Source organism: Filicampus tigris, chromosome 2, assembly GCF_054856515.1.
Source record: "Filicampus tigris isolate MCC_2025a chromosome 2, RoL_Ftig_1.0, whole genome shotgun sequence".
Classification (NCBI taxonomy): Eukaryota; Metazoa; Chordata; class Actinopteri; order Syngnathiformes; family Syngnathidae; genus Filicampus; species Filicampus tigris.
Window position 1 is genome coordinate 23,991,096 of NC_141218.1, and position 16,873 is coordinate 24,007,968.

The 16,873-nt window shown below is 40.5% G+C and overlaps 2 protein-coding genes across 17 annotated transcripts in view; both read left to right on the plus strand.

Annotated features, from left to right (window-relative positions):
- Positions 1-16,873, plus strand: part of LOC147151836 (protocadherin gamma-C5-like) — a 262,710-nt gene that overhangs the window by 206,464 nt on the left and 39,373 nt on the right. Inside the window, exon 1 of one of the 16 annotated variants that reach the window (XM_086018821.1) lies at positions 13,631-16,213. The exons of the other annotated variants lie outside the window; for them this stretch is intronic. Coding sequence (XP_085874947.1) covers positions 13,778-16,213 — 2,436 coding nt within the window. The 5' untranslated portion in view covers positions 13,631-13,777. Of the gene's footprint in view, positions 1-13,630; positions 16,214-16,873 lie in introns of those variants that run through there. 16 annotated transcript variants of the gene reach the window in all.
- LOC147151841 (protocadherin beta-15-like) lies at positions 1,390-10,472 on the plus strand. The gene is made up of 2 exons (XM_086019190.1): positions 1,390-4,596; positions 9,216-10,472. The coding sequence occupies exons 1-2, from the start codon at positions 2,209-2,211 to the stop codon at positions 9,270-9,272; spliced, it is 2,445 nt and encodes an 814-aa protein (XP_085875316.1). The 5' UTR covers positions 1,390-2,208; the 3' UTR covers positions 9,273-10,472.

Genomic DNA, 16,873 nt, shown 5'->3' on the forward strand with positions numbered 1-16,873 from the left:
TGTGATGTCATTTTCAGTCGACAGAAGACAAAATGGCCACCCCCAGAGATGGCTAAAAACGAGTGGATTAACAATTATTCCACAAACGCAATATTTATCAGAATGCCCTGTTTCAACTAGTGGGCTTGCACAGAACATATTCTTGAAAAAAAATGTTTGCGTTGACTTCCGCTTTAATGTGTAAACCACCACAATTAATTTATTGGGTTGAGATCAGTCAACTGATTTGGAAATTCAAGGACATCACATTTATTTGTCTTAGAAAAGCTGTTACTTGTATGTGGCATTATTTTTCTTTTTCCCCGAATGTGAGCAGAGTATATAGATTAATTCATCTAGTTACTTTTGTCAGTAGTCTCATCATCCATGAACATGAGTGAGATTTTTCAAATAGCAGCTACAGTATACATGCCCATGTCATAGTACTACCTCCAACATGTATTGTGACATGTCAACTCAACTCAGCTCATGTCAACTTTGCTTGTAGAGCACTGTAAAACATGATGCCATATGCTTTGAAAACATGGGCTGTTCCGTTGTTTCTCCTTACCTTCCTCTATGCAGAGTTGGTTGAATCTGTCAAAGGAATTGGATTTTTTGGGAAACTTGTGTTTGTGGCAAAATCTGATTTGGCTATGCTGTTCTTGAATGGTACCCTTGACTTATTTGTAAACCTTCTCTATTTATATTTAAGGGCTGCATGCTTGATTGTGGATTATATTTTTACAGAAATTTATTTGGGAAGGTCCTCTGCCTCATACACTTAATATGAATTATCTATGTATTTTAAGATTTTTGGTGTCATTAGGTTTACAAGTGCTATCTTTTTTGTACCAAACTTTTGTACCAAATTTTGTACCAAAATTTTACCACACTGGGGGTTTTTGCTATCTCTTGTATATATTTACGTGGTTGTTTTTAGTATGTGATGGCCTCTGTCACTTGCATTGAAACCTTCCTAACTTCGTATTGCTAGCTCCAGGGATTTATCAGTTTCATTTGTCTTAAAGAGTAAGTCAACCCAAATGTTTTTTTTCAAGAATGAGTTCTATGCAGGCCCACTAGTTGAAACAAGGCATTCTGAGTAATATTGTGTTTGTGGAATATGAGTTAAGCAGCGAAATATAACCGTTTCCATAGCCATCTCAGGGGGCAGCCATTTTGGCACTTCTGTCAACTGAAAATGACATCACAACTGCTCAGGGCTCAGATGACCAATCGTGGCTCAGCTTCAGAAAACAGGTGAGCTTTGATTGGTCGTTACCTGAGCCCAGAACAACTGTGACGTCATTTTCGCTTGACAGAAGTGACAAAATGGCCACCCCCGGTGGCTAAAAACCACCGTGTGGATTTTGCTGCTTAACTCACATTCCACAAACGCAATATTAATCTGTCTGCCTCTTTCCAACAAGTGGGCCTGCATGAACATATTCTTGAAAAGGAAAATGTTTGGATTGACTTCACCTTTAAGTAACAAGGAGCTGGACAACAACTGGCCAGTTTACCTGTCGTGAGTCAAGTATCCAAATGCTTTTGAGCCCCTGAAAATTGATGTATTTACCAATTTCTAAAATGCTATAGCATATTTTTGAAACCTCGAAAAATAAAACAGGAAGCGTAAACTTTAATCGCATTTTCCAGAAACCTGTGTGGTGGTGTTTGAATACAAACATCATACAAATGATTTTTCTGTCCAAACACAACCAGACGTAATTTTAAATCCTCTCGTTTCAGCACCACGGAGAGCGACGCGTCTCCTTTTGTTCTCCCACTTGCAGTCCGCAGTCCTCCATTATCCAAACTTGTTATTTGCAAATTACCATTTCTATGACAATCTAGAATTTGCGAGATCATGATTATGTACAAGATCTGAATAACTGGGGTTGGGGGTCAACATCCTGAACAGACATGACTCTCCTTTAGAGCTTAGAATATTGTAAAAAAATATTTTCTACTGATCGCTTGAATTAGACTTTTTTTGTGGCGACATACATTTACTGCAATTGATGTCCAGGAAATGCAATCCCCCTTTTGGTCTCTAAGTGTCGCTGTAGGTCAAACTGAGGATAATGAGGAAAAAAAACAGATTTTCTGCATGGTTCAGTCCGTCTCATTTCGTGTCGTGTGAAGACACCGCGACAGAAACGCTCCTCGTTTGCCATCACAACTCGTTCCATTTCATTTTTGGATAGATTTTAAGAAAACACGATGCGGGGGGCTTTGTTTTTCTATTGGAAGCTATTCTTTTTCTGCCTGTATGTCACGGATATGGCCGTAGCTCATGTCCGTTATTCCATACCCGAGGAGATGGCTATAGGATCTATTGTTGGGAATATCGTGCAGGATCTCGGTTTGGATATAAAGAGACTGAAATCCGGGCGGGCCAGAATATTTACAGAGGACAGCAGTGAGTACCTTGCTCTCAATTTGGATAAAGGAACGCTTGAAATTAAGCAGAGAATAGACAGAGAGGAGAGGTGCGGCCAAGTGTCTCCTTGCTCTCTGCATTTCCAAATCATCCTAAATAACCCCATGGAGCTCCATCATGTCGATGTCGAAATTGTAGACATAAATGATAACGCTCCTGTATTTGCAAATAGGGAAATTACCTTTGAAATTAGCGAATCGATTTCAAAGGGGGCTCGTTTTTCACTCGATAGTGCCAAAGATCCAGACGTAGGCTCGAATACTCTGCATACGTATAAGCTAAACCCCACAGATCATTTTAAATTAAATATACTCTCTCGTCCTGATGGCACCAAATATGCAGAAATGATACTTGATGATTTATTAGACCGAGAAATTCAGGAGGCGCATAAACTGACTCTAACTGCATATGATGGCGGCGACTCTCCCAAATCAAGTTCTGTAAGAATAAACATCATTGTGGTGGATGCAAATGACAATGCACCCATTTTTAGCCAGTCTCGTTACAGAGTAACTGTACCCGAAAACACGCAGAGGGGAACAAATATTTTACAAGTTAGTGCCACCGATGCAGACACGGGAACAAACGCGGAGGTTGAGTATTCATTATCTCGCAACAGCGACGTGGCCTCGTCTGTGTTTAATATCCACGCAAATACAGGAGAAATCTCCGTGATGGGTGAGCTAAATTACGAAAAAGTCAAACAGTATGAAATAGACGTCGAGGCAACAGATAAAGGAGGGCTGAGGGACACGTGTAAGGTGTTAATCGAAGTGGGTGATTTAAATGACAATGCGCCTGTCATAAGCATCCTTTCACTGTCCAATCCAATACCAGAGGATTCAATTCTTGAAACAACAATAGCTATGCTGAATGTTAAAGACTTAGACTCTGGTAAGAATGGCGAAGTGAAGTGCTTCATTAGCCCGGATTTGCCCTTCAAAATAAAATCATCATCACTTAATTTCTACAGTTTGGTGTCCGATGACGTTTTAGACCGCGAAACCGCGCCGGAATATAACATAACAATAACCGCAATAGACGAGGGTACCCCGCCTCGCTCTACTCGCAAGACCATTCATTTGAAATTATCAGACGTAAACGACCATGCCCCGGTGTTTCAACGTGCATCTTATTCAGCCTCTGCCACTGAAAATAACACACCTGGCGCGCCGCTTCTTGCCGTCAAAGCCAGCGATAAAGACTATGGGAACAATGCGCGCATTTCCTATTTCCTTGAAGACGTCAAACTTAACGGGATGTCAGCTTCTGCCTTTTTTACGGTGAATGCAGAGAGTGGGGAAATAATGGCTGTGCGCTCCTTCGACTACGAGCAAACTAAAGTGTTCCACATTCGAGTCAGAGCGCAGGATGGAGGGTCCCCTCCCCTCAGCAGCAACGCGAGCGTTCGCATCCTGATACAGGACCAGAACGACAACGCCCCTCAGGTCCTGTACCCGGTGCAGACGGGCGGCATGCTGATGGCCGAAATGGTGCCTCGCTCGGCAGATGTGGGCTACCTGGTGACTAAAGTGGTGGCGGTGGATGTGGACTCTGGCCAGAACGCCTGGCTCTCCTATAAAGTGCACAAAGCCACAGACAGGGCGCTGTTTGAAGTGGGCCTCCACAATGGAGAAATACGAACTGTCCGCCAAGTGACTGATAAAGATGCTGTCAAACAAAGACTGACTGTTGTCGTGGAGGACAACGGGCGGCCCTCTCGTTCGGCTACAGTCATTGTTAACGTGGCGGTGGCCGACAGCTTCCCTCAAGTGCTGTCAGAGTTCACTGACTTTAGCATGCACGACAAGGAGTACAACGACAAGCTGACTTTTTACTTAGTCTTGGCGCTGGCTGTGGTCTCCTTCCTCTTCATCACCTGCTTGCTGCTGATCATATCAGTCAAAGTGTACAGGTGGCGTCAAGAGCGCCTATTTTTCAAATCAAACGGTACACTTCCGGTTATTCCTTATTACCCGCCCCTTTACGCTGACGTAGACGGCTCCGGTACGCTGAAGCAGGCGTTCAGCTATGACGTATGCGGAACTACTGATTCCAGGAAAAGCGACCTGATGTTTTCCCGACAAATCAGTCCAAATACTCTGAGTGGTAACCATACTAGGACAATACAGAGGCCCAAAACAGATACAGAAACTTTGATGGCAGAGGTGAGAATTAATCATTCGTTCCCCCTGTTATGATGCTGCTTACTAACCAATCATATAAAACATCACTTCTGCTGTGCTTCATGTTCAAGCATTTAGTGTAACAATTGTTTGCAGCAGTAACGTGTCATAATTAGGTTGTCTCCCTTTTCTCCACGGTTATGTCAGCCAAAGTGTGGTTGTGTTGATTTTATTGGCATTTGATTTTTATCACAATTTCAGCACTTCAGACCATATCGAGCGCTTGCCCTCTTACTTTGTAAAAGCTCAATAATTTATTTGTTTTTACATTTTATTATCATATAATTGCATTTTACTACTTATTTGACTTACTTTTTACCAGTGGATAAAATTGTATTCTTCTAATAGTGTTCAACTCCCAAAATTTAAATGTAATTGTTGTGTTGTTTTACCCTTAAACATTTTTCAACGTCTCTCAAAATTGTTTTCTTCATGTTAAGACACCCTACTGTATTAAGAATGGCCTATTCCGGTTTAACTCCACGAGTGCTAATGTACTGCGTTACTGTCGTGTTAATACATACTGGTCCTCGCTTCCACCTTGCTTTGCTCATTGATATACAAAATGTCCTTAATCCAAATACTGTAGTCCATGCAAATGAATGCAGTTTTCCTTTGTTGTTGTTCATAAAATTTTCACAATTTGTCTAATTTGATAAGTTAGAAATACTTCAACGACTGTATTATTAGTGGCTGTATACTGCGAACAGAGGAACTCCAGTGGCTCAATCAGATGACAACAAAATAGGAATAACAACACATTCCGTTTGCCAAATGCACATAGGATGCAGGATGTTTTGAGATACACACAAGACAGTAGCAAGGGATGTATGTAGATGAGAAAATAAGGTGCTCAAGTGTCAAATGTGGACTTCACTTGTCATGTTGACCTATTGTAGTATTCGTAACATAAATGTAACATCTCTCTCTTATCAGTTTTTCCTTAGTTGCATTCATCCACCTTAAGTTACTTCATGTTGTTTCCCTTTGGTGCAACCATTTCAGACATACTCTGTCATGAGCTGAATGTGAAGTTGGATCAAATGTTTGTTCCAATCAGAGTATCATCATCACATTTGAAATCAATACAAACTCACCAATGACACAGGCTTTTCATCCCTGCTAAACCTTGCCACTGTCACCCAGAAACATACAGGCATGCAGTGCACTACTTTTGCTGCACTGACCTATTACACTAGCGTGCATGCTGCAGCCACACATGGGGACAAAAGAACAGGAATAGACACAGCTAATGGCAGTTTAGAATGCAAAGTGTGATGCAATAATGTTACTTGAACGTGCGGTTGAATAGAGAAGATTCAGTGCTGAATCTGCGGCGACTGAGCGGGCGAAAGCAATGTGATGGAGAGGAGGATAGAGGCAGGCAGCGGGGGAGGGGATGAGGCGAGTGGTCCTCCATCCCTGTGCAGCGTTTGTGTTTGTGATGCACGGCAGCCATTTTGCTGCGCAACCGTCCTTGTGTGCCGAAATGAGAAAATGTGTTGCGTGCATGGCAACAGTTATATTAGGCTGCGTGCTCTGCGATTGGCAGAGACTCTGTGAGATATTTTAAGTAGTGGAATGAAAAGACAAAGAGATAGGATGGAGGGAGAGAGAGGTTATGTAACAAAATGTGGGTGGCTGTATAATAAACTAGGGCAGTGTCTCGCAATGGGTGAAAGTGGGCTAACTGATCATTGAATGGCAGCTATTCAAATCTGCAGCAGTGTCGCATACACGCTGCTGTTGTAGTGTTGGTCAGTCACACATGCAGGCACATGCTGCTCAAAGTGCAGGCGCGGTGCATTGTTGACAAAAATCGTCATGATGATACATTGGGGGAATAAAGGCACACAAGCACTCATTTGTGAAGGTCAATTTTGCTACTTTTATGTACTGTATTTTTCCACAGATTTATCTCCATTTGGCTGTGAATATATTAATCATGTTCACCTGCCTCCAGTTGTCTTAATTGTATTCATTGTATTTACACCCTCCCTTTTCAAGGATCATTAACCATTTTTATCCTTTTTTGGGGGTTTTGATTATCTATTTTTGGAAGAAAGTGTTAGTTTTTTGTAAAGCTTGACATACAGAATTTTAGGAGCACCCTCAAACCTCACTATGGCTGCATTATACATTTAATCACGCTTTATGATTTTAACCCCGTATTAATCAGTACACACTGCAAAACTAGAATAATGTGCAGAAACAACTAGAGCACAGGCCTTGGCGCTGGAATTCGTTTGTTTACTGTCTGCTCAAGCTTTGTGACAATAGGATCATTAGCATATTGCATTTATGTGCGGACGTTGTGCATATTTCATGTCTGCTTTAGTTGTAAGGACTTGTGAAGTATTTTGCTCTGACTGCAAGACAACTCGTCTTAATTTTATGATTAATGAATATAACAATGTTTATTTGCAGTAGGTTAACACCCCCACTGAGAATGTGGCAAAAGTTTTATTGTGCGCAAGGGTGGTGAGTGTATGCTACACCTTTTTGAAATTGTTTAGGAATGTGTGCTTGTAGTGTTCATCCTCTGACGAATGTCTGCACAGGATTACTTTCAAGATTAGCCATGCAGGACAGTGTAATGTGGGACAAAAGCCAAGTTGCGTTAAGCACACAGATGTACACACAGACACTCCTGTGTTGAATCTAAATCTGTGACCGTAATCTGTCAAAGTCACTGTACAACACACATTTGTATTATTTGATTCTGCTTAGCTGTCAGATTTGTTTTATTTTGAATAAGATGAGACCATTTGTCTTGAACAATATGATGGTAATGTGATGATGCTTTGTTTCTTTGAAAATTATCTTCAGCATAACATAATACATTAGTGATTGGATGGTTGTGTTTGCACTGGTTCCCAATGTGAGAGATGGCCACTGTGCCATCACCATTCTTGTTGAGCAAAGTCTTGCTTCCTTCCTCTTTTGCTCCTGATCTGCTTGTCCGCAGCCACCCCTCCCCCGCTCCAGCTGCACCACTCTGCAGCAGAGAAAGGGAGGGAAAGGGAGTGAAAGATTGCTCAGTGAGACATCCTTTTTGGCGATTAAAACACACAAATCGCCATATGTTGACATTTCATGCTTAGATCAGTATCACATTTATGCCAACTTCATGTTTAAATAGTTAATTTCCTTCTTTTACCTTGAAGGACATGCTATCATTCTACTACATGTCCATCAGAGCATCACAAGTATTGATTAATTTCTTCTGTCTTCCTTTTTCCACATTATTGTTTCCTCTTTTCTTCTCTGCCACGGTTGCCAGCAAATATAGGGAAACAGACAGGGTGGGATGCGAGAGGTTGGATGTGTTACCATGGCGACAAGATGACTCACTGGCAGGGATTTACCATTTTGAGTGATAGGGGTGAGCAGCAGTGGCAGCCCTTGTGTGTGTGTGCAGACTGCCTAGTTTAAGAGGACAGCAGGCACCCCTGTTTTTGGGCAGGGATTTGCAGCATGCTCACACCAACAGGGGGTGGCTGATTAGGAGGAGGAGGAGGAGGATGGAAAGGGGGAGGGTGATCATGGCTCCTTTTTTTCCAGATTTGTTGTGATTGATGCTGTAGCTGCCCTATTTGGGTCATTTGTCCTAGTTACATGCAGAAAACCTCAGTGACCACGTTGACTGGAGATGTTTACATTGTAAATGTATAGCACCTTACAAAAATAAATTTCCTTTAAATGTAGTATTTTATGGTTACAAACTGTATGGTGTTCATTTATGAGCTGCGTTGTTTTGTTCAAGTTTCTCCCATGCACAAAGGCAGGAAGTATTGATTGACACGTGTGCAGTCTCATTAATAAAACATTTCCCACTGGCCATCGCCTCGAGGCCCTCTGCTGGTGCTTTCATGGAACTGACTTTGTGAGCCACTGTTGCAGGTTTTGCTTGGAACATGCATGTCTGAATGCAGTTTTTTTGCATATTCACTTTTATTGTCATTATTTTGTGTTTTGAATGTAGGAGTTATATCACATCAGTTCTTTTCGAGATTACTTTTATTATTTGATTATTTTCTCCTGTCCTAAATAATACGAAATGATGTAGCCATACCCTTTGTGTGTCAGAGAGCTTCCTATTATTTATTTATTCTCTATCACTCAAAGATAAATAATATATAATTGTATTTAATTGAATTTTTTGTGTTATTTTTCAGTCAAATACAGTGCTGTTATTTGTTTTTAACCTTTGCCAGGGGCTCAATTTTAAAACAGTGGCTGCAAATCTTCATATGCAAGCCTGAGTGCTCAAATTGTGCTGTTGAGTGCTCATTCTGTCAAATATTGATACAAATGGAAACACATTACTGTCAATAAGAATGAACTATTGCAATGCACGAGACAACATTTGTAACAAAATTAACCTCATGCTCAACACACACAACCGATGACACACTTGTGTGTGAGTCACATGGTAAGTATGTTGGTTGCTCACTTTGCCAACTTCAAAGTTCATGTTTGACCACCAGTCTAACCAGTATCCCTTCTCTCGTGTCTTTTTCTCTTTCATGTCTCCTCTTGTCGACCGCTGTCCATCCCTGCGTCCCTCACTCCTGATCAACCATCTCTCGCTATATAAGGTAAGAAAGTCTTTCTCTATATTTACCACACACAAGAAAACAGAAACAAACCATTGACTAATCCGCATCGACAGTAGATAATTGTACACAAGTATATTAGTTCTGAATTTCCACTTTGGCTGACACATCTGTTCACATCCTTCACAAATGTTTCAAGACACTAAAACAGAATGATTGTCTATTTTCATTGCTCAAACAGTGATGAAATGCACCTGAAACTACAATACACCTGTACATGTTCAAAAATGTTATTTTTGTATTAACCTGCAAGACAGTGCTAAACAAGGAATTCATCTATTGTGTCCTTCAAAGTGAGAGACTTTGAAGGCAGTGGAATATAACTTGCAGGATTCACATCAGGGGTCAGTGACCTTTTTGAAACTGAGAGCTACTTCTTGGGTACTCATTAATGTGCTGGTCCACCAGTTTGATAGACACTTCTGAAATAACACATTTTCTTTAATTACCTTTAATTAAATTGTAGTATTATTGTTAATCATGATATTCATTTATGTGAAAACACTCATCATGTTAATGATATCCCACAATGATTAGGAAACAGATGAGATCAATATCAATAAGCAGCACTTTATTTCTCTAAAACTGCCAGTGTTTACATTTTCAAATGATCACTTTTAGAACATTCTTAGACAATCACATGGTCCCATCACTGGTGAGCTAGTTTTAGAACAGGCCAGCGGGCTACTCGTATAGTCCTTGCAGGTCGGCGCCCAGGTTCTCATGGATGCCACGTTGGTGGCCTCTGATTTACATAATTAATACAGAGCAACATTCACACCAACTGTACAGACGATGCAATAACTGTGTAGCACATCCTCTCAAAATCTCAAGCATTACTGACTTCATATCATGTCTGTCAAAAGATTTGTTTGAATGACAGCATAAAAAATATGGCATGGTGAAACTCAAGCTGACAAGTTGTTTTGGACAAGACCCTTTTGAATGTCCTCATCATCACTGTGTGTCATTGCTTGCTGATGAAAACATGGCGTAGCTGTCATATAGGACAACTGATGTGAAAAGTGAGTGTGAATGAATTTTTTTTACCTGTATTTATGCAACAATTAAAGAAATTGCAGTAGACAGCACAACGCATCATGAATACCAGTAATAATAATTTTGCATTCAAATATAATAAATAATACATCAAAATAAATTTTAATGATATGCATTGCATTTATCATCCTGCATTGTTTTAAATCCTACATCCACTGTCCGTTTGTAGGTACTGTAACTCAAATTACAGTCGATGCAATTGCCATTTCAATTTTTGCATATTCTTCTATCCGTTAGTGCTGTTTTCCAGTAAGCAGGTTTCAAACTATAGCTAAGATGTTTCCTGCACGCAGTTGACAACCTCCTCTTCAATCAGTTTCTCTTCCCGTGTGGGGCCACCACCAGTCTGCAATGTGTTGTATCTTAAGGTTGGAACAATATTGAACATGTGTGAGTGTGTCTAAAATGCACAGACCTTAGTAGTTATACCAGCACAATGAGAGCTGTTTTAAAGTGTCTGTCTATTAATGTTCAGTTATGCTTCACTTCAAGAGATAGCAGCAGAATTCAGCCAACACTATTTTTGTGGTTGTCATTGTGAGACACTCCATAATACTGCCTAAATTGTGGGGAAATGAGGGCATCAAAATAGCAGCCAACCACTTATCACTGTGAACTGTACAACAATAATGCAAATGTTAAATTACGTGGGTTTTTTTATATTGGTGTTACAGTTCTTTTATTAATTACCATCTGATTGTACAGATTTTGTGGCCTGTGAGCGTACACAACATTGTCTTCATAGTTTGGCTTTTCACCTGATATCTGTGAATGTTCCCCCTGTTAAGATTTAAAAAGGAAAAATCATAACACTTGTGGGCAACACGGCTGCAGTAACACAGTTGTGCGTTAAAACAGTTCCCGCAGCAAAATAGTGGTCGTGCCTAGAGCATGTTGATATGTGTCCTGTTTATTCAGCGTCAGTTGCAGATGCAGCAGTTGGCCGCCTGTGTGGCGCTGTCCACTTGCGTGGTGCTGAAAGCAGATCCCTGAATACCCCCCCCCCCACCCTTGCTACGCCCTGGCTGGCTCTCTGCATCTCCCTCTGTCGCCCATATTGCTGTGCAGCAGAGGAAAATAATAAAAGTGACGTCTAGGTGCATGGTGTACGCTATCTATACACATTGAGAAAAAAATGTGTTATGTAATAAAATAAATGGCTTTATTTTTCGTCTTGATATCAGTGACTGTTCAAGCACTGTCAGGATGTTTACTTTATACATTGTGTTTGTATATCTGGGAGACATAAAGTGAGTGATAGTCATTTCATATATATTAGAGTGTATATGATGGAGATAGTGTGAAAAATAGTATCATTTACAATTGCATTAAACGCCTCTTGAAAGCTCATTCACCGTTTGAGCTCACCCCTCCTCTTTCTTTTGGTTTGCTCCTCCATCCGGGTATTTGATGTGGATATGTGGCAGGCAGGATCATTTCAAGCAGTGAGGACGAGATGACGTGCAAAGGCTGCATTTGTTCTCTTCAACCACTGGAAGGCGATGATCAGCCTTGTGAGCTGAAGAGAACGCGTGTGACTGCGCTCTAAATAGAATTGAATGAGTGTGATAGTAGAATAGCATTGGTTGAAATATTTAATTTAAATGGATATTTCTTATCACGTTTGAATTTGTATTTTACACTGGGTTTATATGAATGCATATTTTTAACAAAAAAGAACTGTAATATTAAATTCAATATGTATTTATTCTCATATTCAATATTCCATATAAATACCGGTACAATTTATTGAGTACTACATTTTATTGCACAAATTTATTAAAATAAATTACTGTAATATTTTACTAGTATTAGTTTTTTGTTTTACTATCAATATTTGCATTTAATCTTTGTAAGTTGTAGAACAACTTTTGAGTCGTCTCGTATCCACTGCTGAAAATAAAAATACACTATTTGGTATTTTGTGAAAATATGAATGGACTTTTTAAATCGAAATTTAAATGCATGCTGTTGCATTCGGTGTTGTCAGATAATATTGATTTGAGTGGCATAATAATAAAGTGTTATGGGAAGTAATTTCCTTGTTTAATGTGTGTTTGTATTGCACGTTAATATAATTGACGTTTTTAACGCACTTTAATGTTAAATTAGTAATTTACTTTTTTCCAATATTTCATAAAACTAATGTATTTCCAACGTTATTTACATTTGTTTTATAACATGTTAATAATATTAAAACGTTATTTACGTTTTGCTTCTACTGCTGTAAAGAAAATGTGCACTATACATTACATGGTGTTTTATTCAAATATTAATAACCTTTAAATAAACGTTAAAATGCATGATGTTGTTGAATTGGTGTTGTGAGATATTATATTTCGGTGGCATAATAATGAATTGTGTGTATTGTGTGAAGTCATATATACGTTTAGAAATTATAAATTAGTAATACAAATTAATGAAATAATGCAATGTAATGTTCACTTATTATTAAACGTTTTCAATATTTTATGTTTAAAAATCACTTCTGACCATTTTCTTTTCATATTTATAGTATAGCTTGTATGGTAATAATAAAAGTAAAGACAATCTGTATTAAGTCATTGTGCATCCAGTGCTGTAAATAAAAATATGCATGACTGGATTTGGTCTTTTGTAGAAATATTAAGGGCGGCACGGCGTATGTTACGATTAAATGTGTTAGTATTAAAATACCTACATGCATGTATAAAAAAAAATAAGCACTGTGATGTTAAATTAGTATTTGACTTGTTTCAAGATTCATCAAAAACAAATGTGTTTTATACCTACCATGTTTTAGATTTGTATTTTGTAAAGATAATATCAAAATTTAAAAATATATATTAACCCTTTCATACATAGTGCAGTGGACAGCTATTTAAAAGTTGCTTTCGCCTATATTAATTTCTAAAAAATATTGTTAAACCTTACATGCATTAATTATGATTTAATGTTATTATTTAAAATATAAATATATATATATATATATATTAGATTAATTAATATAGGCGAAAGCAGCTTTTAAATAGCTGTCCACTGCAGTGACCACTTTGCATGAAAGGGTTAAGTTGTCCATCGACTGCTGTAAATAAAACTACACATGATTTATTAATTAATGTATTTGTTGATTGATTCCGTTTTTTCAAATACTAATTGCCCTTACACATTAAACTGCATGTCATCCTATTTGAGTGGCATAATAATGAAGGGTGTGTGTTGTGTGTGACGTCAGTGTACCATAGGAGCCTTTCAGATTGGCTCGAATGTGTTCTCAGTATCCACCAATGACAGTGAGAGGTGTACAAAGAGATCTAGTCCCTTCGCAGCTTCACCGCACTTGCCTCCACACTGTCGAGCTGGGGGAGGGCTTTTATGCATACAAAGCATGACTATCTCCTTTATCACTAATATTTGCGAGGACGTTTTTTCGCTGGATTACAGACTTTCTGTTTTAGCATCATCAGTAGAGGCTTTCATTGGATATATTGCATTTCATTGGAATAATGTGGCACAAATTGCCCGTGTGGCGGTTGCTTTGGTGGTGGCATCATTTCTCCCTTTTGTGGAGTACAATAGACGGACAGAACCGCTACAGCATCCCGGAGGAGTTAAAACGAGGCTCGCTCGTGGGAAATCTTGCAAAGGATTTGAGTTTGGTCGTTTCTGAACTGCAACGACGTAAACTGCGGATAACGTCGGAGGCTGGTAAGCAGTTTTTCAGTGTGGACCTCGGGAAGGGAGATTTGCTGGTGACTGATCGAATAGACAGAGAGGAGCTGTGCGGACAAAGAGCAGCATGTCTGTTGCCTTTAGAGCTGGTTATAGACAACCCCTTGCAACTGCATAGGATTGAGATTGAAATATTGGACACGAATGATAACTCTCCCAGTTTTGTCACAAAGGAAAAAATATTAAAAATAGCAGAGCTGGTTAATCCAGGTGCACGATTTCCTTTAGAAAGTGCGCAAGATCCTGATGTCGGCCCTAATTCCGTACGCTCCTATGTTATCAGCAAAAATGACCATTTTAAATTAGCTGTCAAAACACACAAGGATGGACGAAAAATCCCTGAACTGGTACTTGAAAAGCCTCTCGACCGAGAAAAGCTGCCTGTCCATCATCTCATCCTCACGGCTGTGGATGGTGGCGACCCGGTCCGGTCGGGGACGTCCGAAATTACCATAACAGTCCTTGACAACAACGACAATGCACCCCAATTTGAGAGGCAGCTTTATGAGGCGAATGTCAGCGAGAAAGCCAGTCCAGGCGTGCAAATATTACAGGTAAAAGCGACAGATGCCGACGAAGGACTAAACGGTGAAATTGAATATAGTTTTGCAGAGCAAACGTCAGAAGAGATTTTATTATTATTTAATATTGAAGCTGCAACTGGAGCTATTACGGTCAAAGGAAATTTAGACCATGAAACGAGTTCTTTACACAGGTTTGATATTACAGCGAAAGACAAAGGCAATCCCAAAATGGAGGGGCACAGTGGCGTCGAAATAAAAATAGTTGACGTTAATGATAATGCTCCTGAAATAATTGTGACGTCACTAACGAGTCCGGTGCCGGAGGATTCCGCCACGGGAACAGTTATTGCTCTTATAAGTACACGAGACCCCGATTCAAAAGACAATGGCAAGGTTACCTTGCGGCTGTCCTCTGAATCGCATTTTAAATTAAATCCGTCTGTCTCGAACCACTACTCTTTAGTGACAAACGGGCCTCTTGATCGTGAAATAAATGATCAATATAGTGTTGAGATTAGTGCCACTGATTATGGAAAACCTCCACTGTTGAGTGCAAAAATAATTGTAGTTAAACTTTTAGATGTAAATGACAACCCACCAGTTTTCTCACAGCCTCATTACACTATTTATGTAAAGGAAAATAGTGCTCCAGGCCTTATGTTATGTTCGGTGTCTGCAAGTGACCCGGATTCTGGTGAAAACGCCAAAGTGTCTTACTCTATTGTGGACTCAACAGTGCACGACGTGTCCGTGTCGTCTTACGTTTACGTGAACGCGGAGAACGGCAGCATCTACAGCATGCACTCGTTTGACTACGAGAAAGTCAAAGTGTTTGAGGTTCAGGTTGAGGCGAAGGACCAGGGCTCGCCGTCTCTCAGCAGCAAGGCCAGCGTCCACGTTTTCATCCTGGACCAGAACGACAACGCCCCCGCTGTCATATACCCCTCCCCCCACGCCGCCTCCCACCTGCGGGTACCCCGCTCGGCCAAGGCGGGCCACCTGCTCACCAAGGTGACGGCCGTGGACGCCGACTCGGGCCACAACGCGTGGGTCTCGTACAAAGTGGCGGAGGCCACGGACGCCTCTCTCTTCACGCTCAATTTGTACACGGGGGAGGTGAGGACCAAACGCGCCGTGTCCGAGCACGACGACTCCTCTCAGAGGCTGATCGTAGAGGTGAAGGACGACGGGGAACCGGTCCAGTCGGCCACCGTCACACTGTCCATCCTGCTGGAGGATGGCGTGAGCGAGCCCGTGTTGGAGCTGAGACACAAGGCGTCCGAGCCCGGCAAGAAAGGCGGCAGAATCACGCTTTATTTGATTGTGTCTCTGGCCTCCGTGTCCGTGCTGTCTCTGGTCACGTTGCTCATCTTGGCCGTCAAATGCATGAGGAGCGGCACGAGCGGCGCTACTTGCTGCGTGAGACGGACACACTGCGAGGAGGACAAGAAGCCCAACCGAAATCTGCACATTCAGCTCAACACCGATGGGCCTATCAAGTACGTGGAGGTTCTGGGAGGAGACGTCATGTCTCAGAGTCACTCCTTCAGGTCGTGCATGTCTCCTATGTCGGAGTACAGTGACTTCACTTTGGTCAAGCCCAGCAGCACCACTGACTTTAAGGAGGTCATCAGCGTCCTGGACGCTTCTTTACCTGACAGCACCTGGACATTTGAGAGCCAGCAGGTGAGCGTGTGATACTCTTAAAAAATAATAATAATAGATTTTTAAAAAAGCATTATTTTATACCCACGTTGCAATTGGCTGTTTGTGTTTGAAACATTATAGCAAATCATGACTTCATAATCAGTTATAGCTAAATTCAACTAAATTATTCACAATGACGGTTATTTGTTGACTAGTTAATGAGGTGACCAAGAAGGGTTTCGTTGTTTTTTGGGGGTATAAGTTGTCGTTTTTACTGTTAGTATATCACATGTAATGCGTGGATATTTTTCCCAATATATTTCAAATAATATTTTAAAGCAAGCCCATCCATTTGGTCTTGTAAAATTAAAACAGTGTAAACAAGGACTTATGTGAAATATGCCCCAATTTTACAACATATTGTACGATATTTAAATATAAATGTCATTTTTGCAATATTATGCGTATAATCATTGATCATACAGTTAATTGGGTTGTTGTACAGTTTGACAAACTATTAAATATTATTAGCCCCCGGGTCAAACGCGTCATGTCATGTCATCTTCCAAACCGCTTATCCTATACAGGGTCGCGGGGAGTTGCTGGAGCCTATCCCAGCCGTCAATGGGCGAAGGCAGACTACACCCCGAACTGGTCGCCAGCCAGTCGCAGGGCAGGGTCAAACGCGTTACAGTATTT

What these genes read in the sequence shown, in the direction of transcription:
- LOC147151841 (XM_086019190.1), top strand. Translation starts at nt 2,209, where the DNA reads ATGCGGGGGGCTTTGTTTTTCTATTGGAAGCTATTCTTTTTCTGCCTG. An exon ending in CAGAAACTTTGATGGCAGAG is followed by an intron (nt 4,597 to 9,215) that starts GTGAGAATTAAT and finishes TCGCTATATAAG; the next exon opens with GTAAGAAAGTCTTTCTCTAT.